The sequence below is a fragment of the Arvicanthis niloticus genome, chromosome 2 (assembly GCF_011762505.2).
Source record: "Arvicanthis niloticus isolate mArvNil1 chromosome 2, mArvNil1.pat.X, whole genome shotgun sequence".
Taxonomy (NCBI): domain Eukaryota; kingdom Metazoa; phylum Chordata; class Mammalia; order Rodentia; family Muridae; genus Arvicanthis; species Arvicanthis niloticus.
In genome coordinates this window covers 101,496,069-101,520,353 of record NC_047659.1, presented here as the reverse complement: position 1 = coordinate 101,520,353, position 24,285 = coordinate 101,496,069, and the positions used below count along the sequence as shown (strand labels likewise).

General features: G+C 44.8%; 1 protein-coding gene across 3 annotated transcripts in view; it reads left to right on the top strand.

Moving 5' to 3' along the window:
* Positions 1-24,285, top strand: part of Dnaaf9 (dynein axonemal assembly factor 9) — a 140,842-nt gene that overhangs the window by 97,517 nt on the left and 19,040 nt on the right. For all 3 annotated transcript variants that reach the window (XM_076929764.1, XM_034494940.2, XM_034494939.2), the window contains exons 22-29: positions 6,576-6,722; positions 8,445-8,533; positions 9,430-9,528; positions 9,937-10,054; positions 13,022-13,110; positions 14,011-14,169; positions 19,718-19,843; positions 23,094-23,131. In XM_076929764.1, coding sequence (XP_076785879.1) covers positions 6,576-6,722; positions 8,445-8,533; positions 9,430-9,528; positions 9,937-10,054; positions 13,022-13,110; positions 14,011-14,169; positions 19,718-19,843; positions 23,094-23,131 — 865 coding nt within the window. The remainder of the gene's footprint in view (positions 1-6,575; positions 6,723-8,444; positions 8,534-9,429; positions 9,529-9,936; positions 10,055-13,021; positions 13,111-14,010; positions 14,170-19,717; positions 19,844-23,093; positions 23,132-24,285) is intronic.

Below are 24,285 nucleotides of genomic sequence, written 5' to 3'. Positions count from 1 at the left end.
CACTGCCAGAATACTTCCATGCTTAACTAGAAAGGCCTTCTAGTCAGAGGAGTCAGCCCAACCCCATGGCCAATTCTTTGACCCCAAAGACACATAGAAAATAGCTGAAAAAGACCCTCAGTGGCTCCTCACACAAACCCAAGGCTCACACACTTCAGAGCTGGAAGGTTCATCCTGTGGTATTGATGGGGCTTTAACATATCCCTTAGCCTCAAGAAAGAATTATACATACAACAAAGATGTGAAAATTGCTCACTGCCTCCATGAGAGTTTAACATCAAGTTTAACCTCTCCCTCTACAGATGTGTTCCCTAAGAACCATCTACACCAGCATTACTCAGCCCCTTAGGTGGCAGATCCAGGTTTTCCCCATTCTGTACTCACTGACTAGAACATAGGTGGTCTCTCTCAGTGCAGTAGTGGAGTACAGGGGTGGGGCTTCCACTTGGTTTGGTCTCAACCTCAACTAAAACAACATGGTGTAAAGTAGTTTGGCTGGATGGCTCAACAGATAAATTGATAATCAAATCTTTCTTCAGCAAAATCTTGCTAGAAACTTGGGAGCAGCAGCTAGGCAGACTGGATAATCTTATTAGATAAAAGAGGGTTGTGTTCATTTTTTTGTTTGTTTTGACAGGATTTTCTTTATACCTCTGGCTGTCCTGGATCTCATGATGTAGACCATGCTGGCCTTGAACTCAGAGATTCACCTTCCTTTGCCTCTTGAATGCTGGGATTAAAGATGTGAGCCACCACCTGGCTTACTTTCTTGTTTTGTTTTAACTTGTCTGTATATATGTATATGTACACGGGTGCAGTTTCCTGTGAAAGGCAGAAGAGGGCATTGAATCCAGAGAGCTGTAGTTACAGGGAGTTAGAAACTTGCTAACATGGAGTACTAGAACTTGCACTCAGGTTCTCTGGAGGAACAGCAAGCTCTTTTACATCACTTAGCCATCTCACCATTAAAAGAGTTTTAATATTAGTTTTTATAAATAGTCTTCTAGCATCAGCCAGTTAGTGGTGGTGCACACTTTTAATCCCAGCACTTGGGAGGCAGAGGCAGATGGAGCTCTGAGTTTGAGGCTAGCCTGGTCTACAGAGTGAACAGAGTGAGTTCCAGGACAGCCAGGGATACCACAGAGAAACCCTGTCTCAAAACAAAACAAAACCATCATCATCATGATCTTCTTCATGATTTTCCTCCTCCTTTCATCATCAAGAAAGAACAAGTCATTTAAAAAACAGTGCTAAGGCCGGGTGGTGGTGGCACACGCCTTTAATCCCAGCACTTGGGAGGCAGAGGCAGGCGGATTTCTGAGTTCCAGGCCATCCTGGTCTACAGAGTGAGTTCCAGGACAGCCAGGGATACACAGAGAAACCCTGTCTCGAAAAAAAACAAAAAACAAAACAAAAAAACAAAAAACAAAACAAAAATAAACCAGTGCTAAGGAGGCTAGAGGGATGGCTCAGTGGTTACAAGCACATAGGTTACAGAGGACCCAAGTTTGTTTCCCAGTACCCATGGCAGGTAGCTCACAACCACTTGTAACACCAACTCCAGGAATTCTGACATGACAAATACAGGGCTGACATTCAGAGACACACAGGAATAAATTTTAAAAAATTTTTTTTCTTGCTGGACAGTGGTGGCGCACGCCTTTGATCCCAGCACTTGGGAGGCAGAGGCAGGAGGATTTCTGAGTTCGAGGCCAGCCTGGTCTACAGAATGAGTTCCAGGACAGCCAGGATTACACAGAAAAACCCAGCCTAGAAAAACAAAAAAAAAAAAAAAAAATTTTTTTTTTCTTAAAAATAAAAAATTGGGTTAGAGTAATGGTTAAGCAGTTAAGAGGACTTTTGTTGCTCCAGGAAAGTACCTAGGTTCAGTTCCCAGCACCCACATGGCAGCTTATAACCATCAATAATTCTGGTTCCAGGAGATCTGATGTCCTCTTCTGACTTTCATAGATAATCAGGCACATGTGGTGCATATACATATATGCAGGCAAAACATTCATTGTCAATTCATATTTTTATTTTTATCTCCATCTAGCTTCCAAGTGAACGAAACTCATACTATGATGTATTTATTAGGCTCTGAACAATTACTTGGGGGATTACCCCTAATCTAATTCTCTAACAACTGGCTACTTCTCAAGTTTGCTCCCCAAATACTTGCTATTTGAAATTTTCTAGGTTATTTCTGCTCCAGCAGTCTTGTGTTCTGGAGAGGCATTTCACTCTGGCACCTGCTGGTGGTCCATCATGACTAATGGAGACCTCCTGTTCTCTCTTCTCCTCTGTGCTTCCCCTTTCTTTCTCCTTTTTCTTCCACCTGTGATCCCCCAGCCAGATCATTGAAAACCCACCTAACTGTATTTCCTCTAATAACTGGCTGTAGCCATTTTTATTTAACCAATAGTTTTAAATTGGGGTGCAAAGTTTGCACAGCAAAAGATGGTGTATATAAAAATTCACTTGTCTTGGGGCACAGAATTTAGCATTGGAATACATAGCAGCACCAAATCAATTCCCAACTGTAGGCTTAGATTTTTCAAAACCTACTTTTAATAAGGGTTCTTAAATGCTTAAGCCTCCCTTCTAGGCCACCACCCACCAGAGGTAGAGGGAAGGAAAGGTTAATAGAGCAAAGGAGGATGTCGACCTGTTTAGACATTGCTTCTTTGGAGCAAATCCTATCTATGTTGGCAGGATATCAGCAGCTCAATCAATCCACTTGCAAACAACATTCATTTATCAGCAAGGGCAGGTCATTCTAGAAGAAACTGAAAGGTTCTTCCAATGAGCCTTAATCTGAGAACATGGCAAGAAGCTGCCAGAACACCACCAGAAGATTTTTTGTGCATTTCTCTCTATGAAGTCACAACAAATGATGACCAACAAAGAATGGTAAGGCGAACCAATACCACCCAGTATTGTCAGTGAAGACCAGAGTCAGCAAAGCCCAACAATGACTAATAAAAGAATGGCAAGGTGTACCAATACCATCCAGCATCGTACACTGTCTGTTGGGTTAAACTTATATTCTCTCTAAGCATCACATGTCCTCTCAAGCATCTGCTTTAGCAGAACATCACATGCCCTTTTCCTAGGCTGCCTCCAGAAAACGTCTGTTCTTAGCAAAACATCCTCCCACATGTCTGCTTCAGCAAAAACATCCTCTCATAAGACAGTTTACAGAAAAACATCACATGACACAGCTGAGTCTCCAAAGAAACCAGAAATTTCCACTTCACCCAACAATTCATAAAGTAGATTAAATCTTTAAAACAAAATGGAAAAAAAAAAACAGTGTTGGAGTAGCAAGGTTAGCTAACTTTTAGGGGGTAGTTTTTTGGTTTGGCTTGGTTTGGTTTGGATTTTTGAGACAGGGTCTCTCTCTACATAGTCCTGACTGTCCTAGAACATTATGTAGACCAGGTTGGCCTTGAACTGGGAGAGATCCACCTGCCTTAGCCTCACTAGTACTGGGATTAAAGGCATATACTACCATGCCCAGCTTCTGAGGGCAGCCTGATCTATAAAGTGAGTTCTAGGAGAACCAAGATTACATAGAGAAAACTTGTCTTGAAAAATAAAAAGTTAGTTAATTGATTAATTGATTGATTAATGGTTTAAAAAAAATTAGTCAGAAATGGTGTCACATGCCTTTGATCCCAGCACTTGGGAGGCAGAGGTAAGCGGATCTCTTTGAGTTTGAGGCCAGCCTGGTCTACAGAGAGAGGTCCAGGACAGCCAGGGATACACAGAGAAACCTTGTTACAAACAACAACAAAATTCAAAGTAGGGTCTAAAGAGATGGGTCAGTGGTTAAAAGTTCTTGCTGCTCTTCCATAGAATCAAGTACCCATGTTGAGCTGCTCACAACTGCCTTTAACTCAGGATCCAAGAGGATTCAGCCTATGCTCTGGCCTCTTCTGCTGCCTGCAGTCACATGCAGACATGTATACATATATATAATTAAATAAATCCTTCTAATCAAAATAAATGCCTAATAGATTTTAATATTTTATATATATATATTTTTTTTGGTTTTTTGAGACAGAGTTTCTCTGTGTAGTCCTGGCTGTACTGGAACTCACTCTGTAGACCAGGCTGGCCTTGAACTCAGAAATCCGCCTGCCTCTGCCTCCCAAGTGCTGGGATTAAAGGCGTGCACCACCACCACCCGGCTTAATTAAATATTTTAATATAATAATTTTTTTAAGATTTATTTATTTTATGTACGGCCATTACATATAGTTATGACCCACTATGTGGTTGCTGGGAATTGAACTCAGGACCTCTGGAAGAGCAGTCAGTGCTCTTAACCACTGAGCCATCTCTCCAGCCCTTAATATAATAATTTTAACTTTTAATTTTTGTCTAACTTATTACTGGTGAGGAAGAGGCACTCATATCACATGGTACACATAGAGATCTGAGGGCATCGTTCAGGAGTAAGTTAAGCTTAGGAAATATTTAAAAGTGCTAGATGTGGTGGTATGTAACTCCAGCACTCAGGAGCAGATGCCAGAAGATTGCACAAGTTTAAGGCCAGCCAGGGCCATATAGGAAGTTTATGCCAGCCAAGGCTACATAGAAAGACCTTCTATGCACTAGCTTCTTTCAGTTGTTATTACAAATACTCTGGCAAAAAGCAATTTAGCAAAGAAAGGAGTTACAGGTTACAGTTCATTTAGGAAGGGAAGTCACAGTGGTAAGAACTTAAAGCAGATAGTCATATTACCCTCATAGGCAAGAGCGAAGAATGGTCTGAAGAGATGGCTGAGCAATTAAAAGTACTGGCTGCTGCTCTTCCACAGGGCCTGACCTCCATTCCCAGCACCCACATGGCAGCTCATGACCATTCCCAGGGAATCCAATGTTCTCCTCTGATCTCTATGGGTAGTGCACACACATAGTACACAGAAAGACATGCAGGCAAAATACTCATACACATAAAATAATAAGAGCAGAGATAAATGGACACATCCATGCTTGCTTGCTTGTTGTTTAGCCTTGCCTTTCTTATACTGTTGCAGATCCCTTGCCTGGAAAACGATGCCTCTGGTACACAGTGGGCTGGGTCTTACATCAGTTAACAAAACAGTCAGTCCCCTGCAGCTGAGTTCATAGTCCAGCCTGATCTAACCTCAGCCTTGCTTGTTTTGTTTGCTTGTCCACTTGCTAGTGCTCACTTGGCTTTTTCTATTCATACGGCCTCCATTCATACACATAATGGGGAATTGTTGCTACCCACATCTGGCAGGGTCTTCCCATGTCAGTTACTAATCAAGACAGTCCTCCATAAACATACCCACAGACCAACTTGTTATGACAATTCCTCAATTAAGACTCTTCCTAGGTGATTCTAGATTATGTCAAATTAACAGATTAAAAACTAACCGTCATACCAGGCACAAAGCTTTAATCCCAGTACACTAGAGGCTGAGGCAGGTGGATCTCTGTGATTTCAAGGCCAGCTTCATCTGCATAGCTAGTTCTATGGCAGTCTGGGCTATATAATAGACCCTGTTTCAAACAAACAAAAATGAAACATCATACCATGTCTTTAAAAAATTAAGTTCTAAAGAAGGGCTAGAGATGACTCAGTAGTTGAAGTATGTGTTTAACCTGAGGCTGGGCATGGTGGCATGGGCCTTTAATCATAGCACTTTGTGAGTTCAAGCACTGTGGCAAGATATTTGATTGTACTCTGAACCCTTGCTGTTCCTTGGCATGGAGTTTAACATGGGGTATGTTTGGAGGTCAGAGAAAAACTTGTGGGACCTGATTCTCTCCCTCCACCTTGTAGATCTCCAGGGATCAAACTCAGGTTATCAAGCTTGGCAGCAGTCACTTTTCCCTGCTGAGCCATCTCACAGGCTCAAGTAATTCTTAGAATTGTGCTAGCTGAGCTTGATGATATTTGCCTGTAATCCCAGCACTTGGGAGGCTGAAACAGGAGGCTTGCTGTGAGCTCCAGGTCAGTCAAGGCTACACAGCAAGACCCTTTTCAGAAAACTAAAGATAAAGATAAAAAGCTGCTGTGCATCAAAGCAGATGCAAAAGAGTGAGCAACAGCCCACCCATAGAAACGCTTTCTGTGATAAGGAATGAGTACCTTACCTGGAGAGGCGACCGAACCTAGCAGAAATTCAAGGTCATCCTCTACATCATAGTGAGCTGCATCCAACCTGAACTTCATGAACCATTCTCAGATCTCCCCCGTCTCCCTAAAACAATACTGTAGAAGGAAGGGACATTTGAAGTGACATTATCTAAGCCAATGAGACAACACATGCCTCTAATCCCAGCTTTTTGAAAAACGAGGCAAGAGGACTGCTTGGGTCTTTAGTGAGACCATGCCCCTCCAAATAAAAGAGACCCTGTAGTGATCTTTTTCTTTTTTTTCCCCTGTAGGTGGGAATTAGAAAGCATATCTGTTTCTAAATTCATTAAATAATAACTGGAAATAACTGAAAAGCAGCTGGTCCTGTGTGTGCTGACACCAGTGAGACTGAGATCCTGCAGATAGCTCTCTCTGAAGCTCCTCCTTCTCTCCCCAGGACTCTACCAGCATCGTGGCCGCCCTTCTCATAGACTTCCGGAGCTCCTTACTTCTTCATCTCCCAGTTCATTTCCACGGACCAAGCAATTTCCTGATGATCGCCCTTTTCCCCAAATCAAAGATATATCAAGCGTTTTACTCAGAGGTAACATCAGTTATTAATTAGCAAAATAGCTACCTTTTTTTCCTCATAGCAATTAAAATGGTAAGATAGTGTCTTAGAACAAACTAATGATGATATAAAGCAAGTAGTGGCTTATTCCTTTAATCCCAGCATTTGCGAGGCAGAGGCAGATGGATCTCTCGTGAGTTTGAGGCCAGCCTGGTCTCCATAGTGAATTTTAGGCAGCCTAAAGCCACATGGTAAGACCCTGTCTCCAAAAAAGATACAGAGTAGGGGTCTGAAGAGATGACTCAGTGGTGAAGAGCGCTGGCCACTCTTGAAAAGTACTGTGGTTTGATTTTCATCACCCACACTGTGGCTCACAACCATCTAGAACTCCAGTCCAGGGGATCCAATGTCCTTTTCTAGCCTCTGAGAGCAGTACATACATGTGGTACCAAACATACAGGCAAAGCACCTGTACAAATAACTATACATGTTTTGGTTTTGTGTTTTAATTAGAAAGAACTAACAGTGATGTCATTAAAGTGATAGTTGAAGCCAGGTGTGGTAGTGCAAACCTGTAATCCTAGTACCTAGGAGGTGGAGGCAGGAGGATCAGAAGTTCAGGGCTAGCTTTAGATAGATAGGGAATTCAAGGCCAGCCTGGGCTTTGTAAGACACTCTCTAAAAGCATAAATAACAACAAACGAAGATTAAAAACAATGTTGAGAACATTTAGGGAATGGAGGCATTGCAGGTGTTTTGATAATCCATTTGTTTTTTAAATGGTGAGGGGTGGGAGCCTACAGAAATGAAATCTGTTTGTCCCCTCTTACATTCAATAACAAGCCCAACTTCCTGGGCCAGAGCTCTCTATCCCACCCTGTGCTCTCCTTCCCTGTGGATTGCACTTCCCTCCCTGCCTTTGTAAATAGCTCTACTATTACTATTACTATTACTGTGGTAGTCTGCTCACAGTCATGCTCAGTACATATTCTATAAGGGAAGGGACTGACCACGAATTCCATGGCTCCATAAGGTACAGTGGGACATGACTATAATTCCAGCACTTGCAGGTAGGGCAGGAATATCAGGAGTTCTAAGACTAACCTCAGCTCTAGTGGAAGCTGAGACCCTGTTTCTAAAAGAGGGGTTGGAAGGGGGAGAAAGAATGAATGGATCATGTGATGTACTTAGAGACCACACAGTGGCCAAAGCCAGAATAGTGGCTGGGACTGTGACTAGTGGAACCTCGGAAAGAATGTGGGTCAGCTCATGAGCAGCACCCCTTCTGCAGGACAGTCATAGAGTACAGAGGAACAAGGATGTCAGCTGAAGAGTTCTCTCAGCCTCTGTCTCCCTTCCCTGGGCTGTCCTGCCTGACACCTGCTTGTGCTCTCATTCCACCTGGGAACCTAGACATAGCCTTTAAAGCATTCCGTCAGGCCACCACCGCCCTCTGGTCCTGTCATCAGGGAGAAACATGCTCTTGCAGCCAACAATGTTCCTGACACCTTCTTCCAGGCTTCCTACTTCTGGAAGGTCATAGTCTCTGAGGACAGGAACCCAGAAAGGCATTTCTGGCTCTGAAAACACTGAACAGAGCCAGAGCTTTCCAGGGTCATTTGAAGCAAACTTGTTTGTGATGATGTTTTTCTGTGCACAGATAGTGTTGATTTTCAGCAGTCATCAGATCCCATGTGAATACCATATCCTGTTATTGCTTTAAAGTGTTCTTTGTTTAAATTCTGTTTTGTTTAGGTCTTCTCCCCCTGGCAACAGCGGGATAACTCAGGGCTTTCTTTAAAAGTGATCCAGGAGGATGGATTATCTGTGGAACAAAAGAGATTGTAAGTGCTGTCTCTAGTGTTTGTGCTGGATTCACTAAGCTTTGTGGGTGTGCTTTCTCTGCAGGGTGACTCACATTATGTAACAGAGGGGTCTTGGCTTCTGAAAGGGCCTATAGTCATGTCATTGTTGCCCACATGCAGGTGGTAGGTGTGCTTGGGGAAACAGAGCGACAGACAGATGAGATCCAAGCTGAGGATGTGGCTCGGTTGCAAGAGCACTTTCCTAGCATGCATAAGTGGCATGGTGGCACATTCCTGTAATCCCAGTACTTGAGAGGTAGAGGGTCATACTCAGCTATGTTACAACTTAGAAGCTATCGAGGGAACTTGAGACCCTGGAAAGAGTAGAGGGGGAGGGGGAAATCTGGTGATGTCTTCTTGAGGTTTCTGAGGCTGTGATAACAACATGACCAAGTCATTTTACAGAAGGAAGGATTTATTTGGGCTTACAATTCCAGAGGGATAAGAGTCCATGATGGTGGAGTTGGGCAGCAGGTGGCTAGAACATCAGCTCAGAGCTTACACATCAAACTACAGGCAGGAAGCAGAGAGAGCCATGACACACCTCCTCCAGCAAGACCACTTTCATTATTCTCCCCAAACAGCCACCAACTAGGGACTAAGTATTCAAATGCCCAAGACTTTTAGGGGACATCTCTTTCAAACCACTATAACTCGGAATTAAAGCCTGAGACCTTGTCAAAAAAAAAACAAGGCCAGTCTTGAATGGGCATGCCAGTTGTTGTAAACTGGTACTAGGCTTTGTTTAAGTCAGTGCAGTGCTTATTTTGGAGGTATTGGCTATTATGTCTCTGACTTGGAAGCCTTGGAACTAGCTGTGTAAGGTGCTTTTGCTGTGGGAGGTGCAGCACTAATTTGAGCCCTTGGTGATCTAGGCACTCCAATGCACAGAAGCTCTTCAGTGCCCTGAGCCATCCTGCACAGGACTGGAGCTCCCCGAAACTGCTCTCAGCTAAACTCCCTGAGTTGGACCGGTGAGTTCTATGCATCTAGCTTTAGATATTCACTGTTTCAGCATTTGAAATGTAGGAGACCTCAGTGTTGGTCCTTTCTGAACTCCTTTTTTATAGCTTCTTACAGCTGCCAATACACTTACGTATCATAGAAAATTTCTCTGCTGGGCAGTGGTGGCGCACGCCTTTAATCCCAGCACTTGGGAGGCAGAGGCAGGTGGATTTCTGAGTTCGAGGCCAGCTTGGTCTACAGAATGAGTTCCAGGACAGCCAGGGCTACACAGAGAAACCCTGTCTCAAAAAAAAAAACAAAACAAAATATTTCTCTATGGGTTATGTTTTAGCACTTAGGTAAGAAGTTACTAATGTGAGTGGACATGTCAAGCAAGGCTGGTGACAGTGATGTGACAATTGTCTTTGTTTTTCTAGGTTTCTCCAGCATTTTGCCATTGGCAGCATTGGTCAGGAGCCTGTGATGCGAGCCCATCTTCTAGGCCTGCTGCAGCAAGCTGAGATCAGCCCCACTCACGAACTAGAAAGTGACAAGGTAGAGGAGTTCACCAAGTGTGTACTTGGAATTTACAATGGGATAATCTGCAGGCCTGAGTCAGTTACCAGGGCACAGGTGGAGTCCTTCCATAAATGTGTCCCCTTCCTTGAATACTGGTAGTGAGACATAGGAAACCAGCTCTGTACACTGACGGTTAGGCCAGGCCCCATGACAGGGACCAACCCTGGTATCTTGCCATACCCTCCTTTCTTCTCCAGGACTTTTAAGCTCTCACTGTGTGTTCTCAGGCTGTCAGCTTTTTGTGGTTGTGACAGTGACTTAACCTACTAGTGGATGACACCATGTGTTGTTATAAAGGGAAGGCTGCCCATGTTGCTGTCACCCGGGTGAGGTGATATTCTGAGCACTTTCTTCCTCAGGATAGACCTTAATGTGCTCCTGCCTTGTGTTTCCCAGTACTTGCCTCCACCCGCCATTCCTTTGGAAGCTATCTGTCACAGTTGTCTCTGTGGACTGTCAGAGATGCTTATCCACAAAGGCAATAGCACTTCATAGAACACTCCGTTCTTCCTCCAGACAACAGGGTAAAGAGAAAAGAAAAATGCCTACCATGTGATAGTTACTTAAAACGTGCTATAGGACTGGTTTAAATAAGAGTACTTGGCTGGGTGACTCTTAAGAAGCACACACGCAGGGCTGTAGAGATGGCTCAGTGGTTCAGAGCACTGGCTGTTCTTCCAGAGCAACTGGGTTTGATTCCCAGTAACCACATTGCAGCTCACATGGGTTATAACTTCAGTTACAGGGGATTCTTGCTTCCAAGGGCACTGCACACACATGGTGCACAGGTATCCATGCAGTCAGAACACCCATACACATAAGTTAAATAATAATTTCATATATAAATATCTGAGCCACACCCACGATCTTTGTGTATACAATAGACACTCCCCTTTCTCTTTCCACTTGTGCTTAATCTGCTAGGCTTTGCTTCATAAACTCCAACTGTGCTTTAAAAAAGGAAAGTATTTGACTGTGTGCATGTAATTCAAGGGACTGAAGAGTTGAGAACAAGATAGGGAATGCTGGGGAAGGGGAAGGAGGAAGAACGGCGTGGGTTACATGTGTGCTCTCTGGAGAACAGAAAGAAACACAGTATAGAAGCCTTGCTCACAGGCTGGAAGAAGAATGAGGCTCTCCACAGAGAAAAGACCCAACAGCTGTCCCTGCTGATGTGACTAGCTGCTGCCAGTGCTGCTGAATGGTAGTGTCAGTTATCAGTGGTGGACCTGTCTTGATGAGTCTCACATGTTGTGAAATAAAACATATAGCCAGGTTTGATGGCGCAGGCCTGTGTGCGAGTATTCAGGAAACTGAGGCAGGAGGATCACTGCAACATTGATACCAGCCTGGGTGAGGATTACTGCAACATTGATACCAGCCTGGGTGAGGATCACTGCAGCATTGATACCAGCCTGGGTGAGGATCACTGCAGCATTGATACCAGCCTGGGTGACACAGGGTTCCAGGCCAGCTTGGGCTCTCGAGTAAAACTTTTTTTTTTTAGGAAGCATTTATTTTATGTATATGAGTACACTGTAGCTGTCTTCAGACACACCAGAAGAGGGCATCAGATCCCATTACAGAAGGTTGGGAGCTACCATGTGGTTGCTGGGAATTGAACTCAGGATCTCTGGAAGAACAGTCAGTACTCTTAACTGCTGAGCCATCTCTCCAGCCCAAAACTTTTTTTTGAAAATAGAAAGAAAAACATCCTGTAAATGGATGTTCCTCAGCTTTGTTGTAATAAATGTTCTCCTGTGAGTGCATGATTCTTGTCCTCCTCAGCTACCCAGCCTCCCTAAATCCCATAGCTGGCCTTAGGATATCTACCTGAGGGAAACCTGCGGGGGCGCTGATGTAACACCTCTAGGAAAGGCTGTGAGAGAACCTGTCATGCAGGGGAGTTCTGACTCAGCGCAGGTCTTATGACTTGGCAGACACAGCAGCTCCCAGAAACACCTTTAACATAACTCCCCTGCTCACCAGGCTTCCACGCCAATGGAACTGGGACACTTTGTGCCCAGACTACCTTTCTGTTCTCTAAGAAATGCTGTTACAATATAATATCCCCGAGTGTCTTCCTTACTAAAAGTCCATGGTCTTGAGTAAGTGAGGCTCTATATCTGAAATGGAACAGGGACAAATGCTGTGGAGAAACTTGGTTACTTTATACGTAAGTGAATGTCCTGAATCTTCACACCTACCCTGGAAGGTCAGTAGGTGTCTTAGCTTGGTCTCTAGTGCTGTGACAAAACACCAGGACCAAAACCAATCAACTGTCAACTCTCAGGTCACACTCCACTGAAGGAAGTCAGAGTAGGAACCTGAAGGCAGGAGTGATACAGAGGCCATGAAGGGCTGCTGCTTACTGGCTTGTTCCTCATGGCTTGCTCAGCCTGCTCTTTTATAGCACCCAGGACCACCTGCCCGGGAGTGGCACCTCCTCCAGTAGCTGGGTTTTCTATCAATTTGCAGTTAAGAAAATTTCCCGCAGACATGCCTACCCTGCAATCTGATGGAGACATTTTCTCATCTTGTTTTTTGTTTTTTCGAGACAGGGTTTCTCTGTGTAGCCCTGGCTGTCCTGGAACTCACTCTGTAGACCAGGCTGGCCTCGAACTCAGAAATCTGCCTGCCTCTGCCTCCCAAGTGCTGGAATTAAAGGTGTGCGCCACCATTGCCCAGCTTTTTTTGTTGTTGTTTTGGTTTGGTTTTTGTTTTGAGACATTTTCTCAATTGAGATACCTCTTCCCATCTGACTCTGGCTCCTGTCAGGTTGAGAGAAAACTACCCAGGACCTTAGACTCACCATTCATTCTAAATATCGGAACAGTGGTGCTGAAGTTCAAACCCACAAAGCTTTGCTGTGGACATGGATTTCTTTACCTCTTCAGGACTCCTCAGTTGAGTTAGAAACCCACATAGCTTTCTTTCCTGTAGGTCGTCATCAGCATTGTAACTGGTCTCCCAGGCTGTCATGCTAGCAAGCTCTGTGCTTTCCTGGTCACTCTGCATAAGGAGTATGGCAGGTTAGTATGTGTCTGTGTTTGCTTTGGGGAAAGAGATCATGTTCCTGGGCCTGCCCTGGTGTAGGGAAACATTAGACGACTACTGGCATTTAGCATGATGTCATTAACACAGCAGTCATCCACTGTCTCTTCATTTAATAAACTGTGTTTACAGGTTAACCAGATCCTCACTAGGGTTTTGTCCTATAAGATTTCTTTTTATTTGGGGGATAGAATTTTATTACTTCAGGATAGCCTTGAACTTGCTGTAGCTATGGCTGAAGGTAACCTTGGATTCTTGATCTTTCTACTTGATCTTTCTATTCTTCCAAATGCCCAGTTTGTGTGTGCTTCTCTCTTCCCCCTCTTTTATCTCTCCCTCCATTCTTCTCCCTCTTTTCCCTCTCCTGCTCCCACTCCCCAACCTTGCCTCTATCTCTCTGAGATAATAACCAGAGTGACCTCAGATTGACTGGCAGTCCTCTGCTTCAGCTTTCTGAATGCTGGTGTTGTTGGCATGTGCCACCATTCCTGGTTCTTATTCTCAAACAGTCTGAATTCTTGACCTTCTCATTTCTTACTGGCTTTGCAGAGTGTGAAGCTAAAGCCATTTTATTCCGGAAATCACTGCCAGGTTAGAAGTCTTTCTCCCTGCTGAGGCTTCCTGGCCATTCCTGTCTTTTTTTTCCTCCTATGAAAGGATATTTCCTATCAAAAACTCCATGAATTTGAGTTTCAGGTTACTGAGCTTCCAGCCCAGCTACTGCCCTCTGTCTTTTTTTGTGTTGCCACCGTAGCTTTCTCTCCACAGTCATTGGCAGCATGTCTTTGAGAATACTGGTCACATTGACATTGGTGACAGGGCTTCTCAGGACCTGGTCGTACATAGCCTTATGCTTAGATTACCTTTGTTGCTTCCAGATGGATGGTATACCGCCAAATCATGGACAGCTCTGAATGTTTCCATGCTGCCCACTTCCAAAAATACCTTTCCAGTGCCCTGGAGGCCCAACAGAACCGTTCTGCCCGCCAGTCAGCTTACATCCGAAAGAAGACCAGGCTGCTGGTGGTACTCCAAGGGTGAGTGTTGGAGACCTGGGAACTGAAGTGAGGATGAGAACCTTGTCATTTTTTTGTTATTTTATATGTGCCATAATGCTATCGACACTCCGCAGAAAGACCAGGATGCTGTTGCCATAGTGTGGCTAAGGGTAACTGATAGCTACACGTTTCGATTTTGGCTTCCATATTGTAGAATCTCTAAGAGGTGAGGAATTGGGGATCTGGTACAGGTTCTCCAGTAATTCTTAGAGTGACAGTAGTGTTTAACCTTGCCATCTAGACATGGGAGCCTCATCTGTTGTACTCCTCCCTCTGGAACTGCAGCCCTGGCACCCACGTAGTCTGTAAGCACCATGCCCATCTCCCAGTAGCTATCCCAGAAGCATTTCATGAGACCCACAGTGAGAAGTATGCAGAGTACAGTTGATTAGGGAGTCTCTGCTTTCTAATTTATGTCCTAAGTCCCTGGTAAGAACCATTATTGTCAGAGGGAATGCAGATCTCCTGTCTTTCTGTCTCTTGTCTCCCCCCAACCCCCATACCTTTCTCTGTGTGTGTGTGTGTGTGTGTGTGTGTGTGTTTGTGTATACTATGTACATAGATGTGTATGTATATATGTATGTATGTGTGTATGTGTATATGTGTGTGTGTGTGTGTGTGTGTGTGTGTGTGTGTGTGTGTGTGTATGTGTATGTGTGTGTATATCCCTGTGTGCTCACCCATGGAGCCAGAAGAGGACATAGGATGACTTTGCATCTTATATTTGTGCAGCATCTCTGACTTAGTCCTTTGAGTCAGGGTCTTTCACTGAAAGTGGAGCTAGGCTGGAACTATCTCTGTCTCTCATAGCACTGGGGTTACGGGAGGGCACAGCCATGTCTTTTTGTTTTTTCTTTTTTTAATCTGGGTGCTGGGGATCCAGACTTACATCCCCATGCTTGCACAACAAATGCTTTACCCACTGAGCCATCTCCCCAGCTAAGAGTAAAGATTTGGCAGATTATTTATCACTGCTCCAGAGAACTCCTGTTTATCACCTGGACCCAAGAGAGAATGTGTTAGGTCGGGAGAACAGAACAGGGCTGGGCTTGTTTCTAGTGTTATGGTTGTAAAGAAGCTTTGTGCTATTCTCACAATAATTGGTGTTTGCAGCAAGCTGGTTGTTTCCAGTAAAGAATAGGCCCAGATCCAGAGCTCTTTTTGGGCTCCTGGTAATGATGGTACCTGGAAGGAGCTCAGAAGGTGTTCCTGAGAAGGGAGGCAGGTGAAGATGTGCTTCTGTGGGGCTTTCCTGCACTCATGGACCTTGTTGCAGTCTGATCCCATCTGCAGTTTCCTTCTGCCAGCCCTTTAGGCCATGTGATCATCAAAGGGAGAATCTGGCTTGTTTTCTTCAGGTTTTCTGTTGTTTGTACTAGTCAGAGGAATGGGTCAACCCAGCATTTCTACCTTCTGCCCTTGCCAGAACTGAGTCACTAGGAGTGGGGACCTGGAAGAGAACTTGCCAACTTGTCAGTATACACAGCTAAAGGTGTTTTCATTATCTATTGTTTCAGAGAATATTATTGATTCTTTATCTGACTCTACAAGTTTGTAAAAATGTTAGACATGTGCCTGCTTGTGATCTGCTTTAAGACCCAACATTTACCTAATCATACCACAGGATATGAGGGACATCAATAGATACCCTTAATGGACTCCAGTCAGTATAACAGCTATGTCCAGCCATGATGGCACACACTTACAAATCCAGGACTTGGGAGGTGGAATCAGGAAGATCAACCTTTGGCTATATAATGAGTTCAAGGCCAGCCTGGATTATATGAGAATAGCAGCTAAGTGCTGTCTGTAACTCTTACTAAGGCATGTGCAGATTCAACCCCCCTTTTTTTAATCCAAAGGATGACATAGTTACCTGCTTTATAGCCTGAAAAACTTCTTGACACTAGGCCTTATTGAGATGGTCGGTAAAGGAAGATGGCAGGGGTTCCTCACATCAAGAATTTTCTCCCTCTTTCATCTTACTATGTAGTCCAGGCTAGTCTCAAACTTGTGATCCTCCTGCTTTAGTCTACAGAGTGCTAGGATTGCAGATGCACCACAACACTTGGCTTGTTTCTCAAATCTAGCTTCTGTTTTCATCAGTATAGCTCAGATTTTTTTGTTGTTGTTGTTGGGGTTTTTTTGGTTTTGGTTTTTGGTTTTTGGTTTTTGGTTTTTGGTTTTTGGTTTTTGGTTTTTGGAGACAGGGTTTCTCTGTATAGCCCTGGCTGTCCTGGAACTCACTTTGTAGACTAGGCTGGCCTTGAACTCAGAAATCCTCCCGCCTCTGCCTCTGCCTCCCAAGTGTGATTTTTTTTTTTTGAAGATTTTTTTAATGTGTACGGGTGTTTTGCCTCTGTGTATGTATGTATGCCATGTGCATGCAATGCCCACATAGGGGCCAGAAGAGGGCATCAGATTCTCCTAGAACTAGAGTTAGAGACAATTTTAAGCCACCATGTAGATGTTAGAAACTGAACCTGAATCTTTGTTAGAAACTGAATCTGAGCTGAACCTGAGTCTTCTGTAAGAGCAGCAAGTGCTCTTAACCTCAGTGCTGTCTCTCCAGGCCTGGTTTTTTTTTTTTTTGTTTTTTTTTTTGTTTTTTTTTTTTTTTTCCATGTGTGAGTATCTATATAGATCATGTGTATGCTGGTGTTCACAGAGGCCCAGGGAGGCCATCAGATTCTCTGCAGCTAGAGTTACAGGAGACTGTGAGTTACCCAGGGTGAGTTCCGAGTCTCAAACTCAGGACTTCTGGAAGAACAGCAAGCACTTCTAACTGCTCAGCTAACTCTCCAGTCCCCTCCCCCTCCCCCATTATCAGCACTTCTTTGGTCTTTGGAGAAAAACTTGTGATATAGGATATAGCTTTTTTTGTTTCCAAAGTGGCATGTTTCCACTCAGCTTAGTACCATCTCAGAGACTATGAGAACTGTTGTTTCAAATATGAAAGTAAAGGTTTTTATTTGTTTCTGTTTCATTTTTGAGATGGCCTCATTTCTTGTGAGCCAATCTCAAATGTAGCTGAGGATAATCTTGGATTTGTGATGTACATCCCAAATGCAGGGATTATAGGCATGAATCACTATGCCCAGTTTACTACAGGGAACTGACACTGTTGCTTCTACTCTAGCAGCTAAGCCACACCCCCAGCTCCTAGAGTGCCCTTTTACTTTAAAGAGTCAGATGTATGTGCCAAGCTTTCAGGGATGTAGTAGGCGATAGTGAAGTAGACATGGTTATAAAGGGATCTTCTTTTTTTGGAAATTTAACTATCTTGACATAAAATAAATACATCTGAAACAAAACAAACAAAAGACTGGCCTTGTTCCATAGCCTTAGCTGACTAGATTCCTTGTTATCTAATCCATGCTGGCCTTTAACTCACAGAAGTCCCTTCCCCTCGGAAATTCTTTATTTTCGAATGTGTTGCTGTAGAGGCCTCAGGTTCCTTCTTCCCCTTATACCATCTACATGGTATACACATACACATGGAAGCAGTGTCTGGGGCTCTCCTGCACCCAGGCCCACACTGCACTGCACTGGATATAGGTGCACACAGGTCCGAGAGAAGCCAGGGAGCAGGAGCCAGCTAGGACTCACTCGGCAGTTTCTCGGCAAGCCAACCATAGTGCACGCCAGACATAGTGACAGAGGCTGGGAATCCTTACACTTTGGATGCTAAAGCAGGATTCTACAAGTTCAAGGCCAGCATGTTCTAGGTAACAAGTTCCAAGCCACCATTGGGCTACATAGTGAAAGCATCTATTAAGTGAAAAAACTAAGTAAATAACACTCCCGTGGGGAAACTAGAACTTAGCACAGCCTGTCTTCCCTGAGGCTCTGATGATTGTTCAGGACCAAGGAGGATGTTCTAATCTGGGATGAAGCCAAGGGCCTTTTACAGGTGAGTTGTTCATAGGAGCTCAGGACATAGCTCTGGCAGGCTGCGCCCTCTCTCCCACCTCCCACTGGTCTCACTAAGACCCACACAGGCACAGGCCCACCTGACCTGCCAGACTGCCAGGTTTGATGTCTCTCCGTAGACTCTGACATAATAGTCTCTGTCCTGTGGGACAGTGCTGTCCTCTGTGGGGCGGGGAGGTCCCTTCTTAGAGCAGCCCCAAGGTCTGCTGGAGGTCGAATGTCCAGTTTATTGATCTGTATTGCTTTAGGCTTCAGAGACTGTAACGCTGAACAGACACCTTACTACAGAGAAATAAACGAGGAAAGATGGGGCCAAAGAAGCATAGGAAGAAAACAAAGCAGCCAGGAGAGGCTGTAGCTGACAGTCAGTGCATTCAGAGAAACCTGTGGGCGGGAGACACGGTACAAGGAGCGTCACCGCGACTGCAGTGTCTGTAAAGGCACAAGATGTCTCCATATGATGACACTCAGTGTAGCTCAGAGGTGGGACACTCAGCTAGCATGTGCAACACTCTGAGTTCCATCCAGTACCATAGACCCCCAACAAAGTGACACTTGAGCAGAAACCAGAAGGAAGCCAGCCAGGTGGATGCCATAGGAAAAGAGCATTCCAGCATGAGGGAGCAGAGCAGAGGAATGCCTGGCATGTTCAGAGAGAATCCAGGAGGCCAGTGTGCTGGGATTAGGGGACAAGCTGGGGTAAATAACAAAATCCCCCACCCCTGCACTGTGAGAGCTCAGAGGGTGCAGGGCTGCCTGGCCCACTGGAAGGGCCTCAGCTTCTGCTCTGAGATGAAAACCACTAGAGGGTTTGAGCAGAGCAGTAACTGGATCTGTCAGAGGGCTTAGCATAGCCCTCTAGCCTCCCTGTTGAGAACAGTGTGCACCGAGGCAGAACAAAAGTGGGGGGTGGGGGGCAAATGGAAGACCATTGCGGGGGTGTCCTAGGTAAAGGATGGTAGCAGTCTGCACCCAGTGGGAGTGTGCGTAGTGGTCTCTTTCAGGTTTATGCTTAAGACTAAGAGAAAATGGAATCAAAAAGGACCTGGATCTTTTGGCCCAGCATCTGAAAGAGTAAAGTCCCCTGGGCTTAGAATAACAGGAACTTGGGAGGAACCAGCTTGAGGGTTTGGATTACAAACATATTCACTCCTAAGTGAAGACATCAGACTGGTTCTGTAAATCAAGACTGGAGGGAGTTCCGGGCAGAAGATAGGAATAGAAATGGTATTTGACGGATCTGATGGCCTTATGAAATGGGAGGAGAAGGGGAAAGAACTAAAGAAAACAGAGTCTGGCAGGGCTCCTGAGTTATACTAGAAAACACAGTCCTGCCTTCAGAGTCCAGTCACTAGGTTCTTATCTCCAGAATAGGTTGGCTCCTGCACCCACTCTTCCTCTAAGGGGAACCGAAAGAACTTGGGAATGCAGAAACGCGATGTGGATTCTAGGGGCTCTGATCACAAAAAGGGACTCTGGGTCTGCCTTCTGCTTGGGTCTCCCTTCAGCCCTCACCCACTCACCACTCAGTGCTCAACTCTTCCCTATTCTGTAGCCCCAACCAGGAAGCTAACTGTGTGCTTTCTTCCTTTAGCTACACAGATGTCATCGATGTTGTGCAAGCCCTGCAGACTCACCCAGACCCAAACGTCAAGTCCTACTTCACCATTGGTGCCGTCACGGTGTGTGTGGAGCCCCTGAGCTGCTACATGGAGCACAGGTAGACACTTAGGACCCGCTCAGCCCACAATGTGGAACTGAAGTCAACTGTAGTGAGTTTCCCTCCCCCGCCAGATTGAGTCAGGTCTTTACGCATGCTTGGCTTGTGGAGCCACATAATGAATGAGATTGTGGAAGACAGGCTTCATTCAAGCCTGTGAGAACAGGAGCTGTAACTTTTCTTTTTTTTTTTTTTTTTTTTTTTTTTTTTTTCGAGACAGGGTTTCTCTGTGTAGCCCTGGCTGTCCTGGAACTCACTCTGTAGACCAGGCTGGCCTTGAACTCAGAAATCTGCCTGCCTCTGCCTCCCAAGTGCTGGGATTAAAGGCGTGTGCCACCCACCGCCCAGCTGAGCTGTGACTTTTCAATGTGTAGTGCATAGTAAGTGCTCACGAAGGATCTGTTGGAGGTGGGTTTTGCCAAGTGTATGTAATGGACCTTGAGTTCCATCCCAAGCAATGCAAAAAAGGAAAGAAGGGAGCACAAAGGGGAAGAGGGAAAGAGAGAGAGAGAGAGAGAGAGAGAGAGAGAGAGAGAAGAAATAAATAAATCTGAGAAAAGCTAAATGGGGTGGCTGAAGGCCTATAATCCCAGCACTCAGGGGGCAGAGATGGGAGGATCACTAGTTAGAACAACTTAGACTATAATAAGACTCTGTCTCAAAGAAAGAAATACTTGATGACTAAGTAGGTGCTCAAGGCTAGCCTGGGCTCCACCAGAGTGTGAGATCCTGGCTTAAAAGAGCAAAACAAACAAGCAAACAATAAAGGAGTATGCCTACATACGAGTGTACCGCAGACAGAGTTTGACAAGATAGGAATGGGGATAAGTGTATAGGTATTTAAATACAGAAGTGAAGCTAAATTGAGTGGATATTTAAATAGAGACGCCAGCATAGGCTACAAGAAACCCATTCTCAAACAACAAGAAAAGAAACATCAGTATCTTTTAGTTGGATTAAGAAGAAAGTCACTGACACAGTGACTTGAGAGGCAGAGGTGGACAGGTCTCTATGAGTTGGAGGCCAGCCTGGTCTACAGAGCTAGTTTCAGAATAGCCAGGGCTACACAGGAACCTTGTCTCAAAAACTGAAGGAAAAAAAAATAGAAAAGAAAGCCACCATGTTAATTGGAAGGACAAGAATATCAAGATATGAGAAATTTTATTCCATTTTTAAGAAGTCATGCTTAATGTCTGGTGGTATGAATGAGAATGCCATCCATAGGCTCATATATCTGAATGCCTGGTCCCCAGTTTGGGAAGGGTTAGGAGGTGTGGCTTTGCTGGAGGAGGTGTGTCACTGACTTTAAGGTTCCAAAAGACTGCTCTGAGTGCTCTCAGTGTGTGGAAGGCCTGGGGCAAGATGCTTAGTCTCCTTTCCTGACCTCAGCCTAGCTTCTCATCTGCTAATGGAAAACAGCAAACTTTGGCCTAACTGCTTGTTTGGTGCCCATCCTTAGTGGGGACTCATACAAGGTAGCTCCTCTCAGCAGTAGTAGTTCCCCTCTCTAAGAGGAGTATTATAACATTGGAATTTTAATTGTTTCTTATTTTAATTTTTATTATTATTTTAAGTTTTTGAGACAGGGTTCTACTATGTAGCCCAGACTATAGATTAGGCTCAGAGATCCACCTGAGTGCTAGGATTAAAGGCATGCACCACCATTCCAGATCTGTATTTTAGGAGTGTGAACTTTTTTTTCTTCTGCATCCTGAAGAGATAAAGATCAGCTCCATCTTGTTTGGTTTTTATCTGTATCAGTGTTTTGGAAATGGGCCTCTGGAAGCCCTGCTGGTCTCAGTCTTGATTCGAAAGGGAGAGCCCCTTCCTCAGCTTCCCAAGTACTTTCTGTTTCAGGCATGTGCCGCCATGCATGATTTGAACTCTCACTTGGATCTTCCCACCTCCTCTCCACTCTGTCCAGTCAGTCTTCTTCCTGCTTCTGTTCTTTTTTAGACTTGAGAGGAGGACTGGGCTGAGGATATAGTTCAGTTACAGAGTGCTTTCCCAGAATTCAGAGTGCCCTGGATTTGATTGCCCTAACACTTTGTGGGGTGTGGGGGAGATTAAAGAGGAACTTTATAGCTTCCACATAAAGGGAATGCAGAAAAGCATGACAATGCCAGCCATGGTTGCACATGCCTTTAGTCCCAGTGCTCAGGACGCAGAGACAGAAGGCTCTCTGTGAGTTTGAGGCCAGCCTAGTCTACAGTGTAAGCTCTAAGATAGCCAGGACTACACAGAGAGACCCTCAAAAACAAAAATAGCACCGGGCGGTGGTGGCGCACACCTTTAATCCCAGCACTTGGGAGGCAGAGGCAGGCGGATTTCTGAGTTCGAGGCCAGCCTGGTCTACAGAGTGAGTTCCAGGACAGCCAGGACTACACAGAGAAACCCTGTCTCGAAAAACCAAAAAAAAAAAAAAAAAAAAAAAAACCAGCAATGATGACAACAAAAAAGAAAAAGTAAAAAAGGGAAGCACAGTAGGGCCAGCAAGATGGCTCAGCAGGGACAGACACATGTGCATGCATGTGCACACTGACACACAAAGTACTAAGTAACTTTACAGAACAGAGCCATGGAACCTTGGACCCTGAGGCCCTAGTAGAGGCCCATGGCTACAACCCTTACCATTTTCCCTTCACATTTCCTGTTTCTCGAAAAGGTATCTTTTTATTTTTTTAAAGATTTACTTTTATGTTTATGGATGTTTTGCCTACATATAAGTACGTGAACCACATGCATGCAATGCCTGTTGAAGCCAGAAGAGGGTATTCGATCCCTGGAACTAGAGTTGCATCTGCTTGTGAGCTGCCTTGTGGGTGCTGGGAATCAAACCTGGGTCCTCTGGAAGAACAGCCAGTGCCCTTATCTGCTAAGCCATCTCTCCAGCCCCAACAGTATATTTTTCTAAAAGCCCAGCTTGGGCTGAGGTTGTAATTCAGCAACTCAGTGATCAATGCTCACTGTCCCCCAGAAATTACAAAGATGAAGCTTGAATGAGGCAGCCTTCCTTTGTCTTTGTTTCCTGTGAGCTGAAGAGCTCTCAGTATTCCCATTATCCTCCCTGCAATGTGCCATGTTGGGACTTCTATAGAACCAAACTTCAGTGTCTATATGACTATCTTAGATACTACAGGTTACTCATTGCTCAGACCTACCTGGCACTTGAGTTATCCCTCAGATTCATGCTTTTGTGAGAAATAATGATCACTCTGAAATAAATGAAATACTTTGTTTTTCTCTTTAGATTTCTCTTTCCTAAATGTCTTGACCAGTGTTCACAAGGTAAGCAGTGTGTTCAACTTCCTGTTTATATGCCCATCACATCAAGTACAGCAGGCTTTCCTTCATGCTGCTGCCTCTCTGAGATCTACAGCATATGGAATTGTTCCAGGGAAAGCTCTGGCATCATCCTTGTATCCTGCTGGGTAGACATACATCCTCCAGAATTCTCTTTTAATGTGCTAAAGTTCCTCCAGCAGCAGCAGCAGCAGCAGCAGCAGCAGTGGCAGGAGTGCTGCTCTGGCCTTGCAGCCCATGAACAGTAAATGAAACCTCTGAATCAGCAAGATTCTTAAGGGTCCTGGAGATCCAGAATAAATTATAAATTCCCTGCAGTGTTGCTGCTGTGCTCCTGCTCTGTGCTCTCAGGGGATGTGCCTGGGGGTGGGGATGTGGGGGAGTGGGAGAGGTACCTCAGTGGGGGTGCTGACTGGTGTTTGTTGGGGTTGAGCTTTCTGAATCAGCCCAACAAACAAATATCTGATAGAAGAAAACAACTTGGTGTCCCCAGCATACTTGTGCCCTGCTGATCCCACTGCCAGTCCATAGGGACAGCAAAGACTATTGTCTTGGCAGACAGCTGAGCTAGCTGCTATGTAGGCAGGAGGCTAAGGAGGAAGAATGTTCTTCTTGGACTTAGCATACCAGGTAGAGGCAGTCCCCCCTTGTTTTTTTTGAGACAGAGTCTCATGTAGTCCCACCTGGCTTCAAATTACTGTGTAACCCAAGTTAGCCTTGGACTCCTGATCCCCCTGCTTCTATCTCCCACATGCTGAGAGTAGTATAAGCCATAGGCCTGTCTTCAGCAGCAGAGTAAAATGAAGGTTGTCTACATCTATCCATAATGTCTAATCCAGGTAGACTCGGGATTTGTTGGGTTTGGTGGTTGTGGTTTGGTTTTTCAAGTCAGAGTAGCCCTGGCTGTCCTAGAACTCACTCTGTAGACCCAGCTGACTTCAAACTCAGAGATCTACCTGTCTCTGCCTCCCAAGTGCTTGGATTAAAGGGTGTACCACCATACCTGGCAGGCTCAGTTAATAGGACCTGTTGACAAACTAGTTGTAGGGTATAGATTGGAAAAGAGATATTCAGGATGCCTCTGCTTTCTAATTTAGAGGATTAGAAAAACTAGAGATAACTGTACTTGGCTAGAAAGC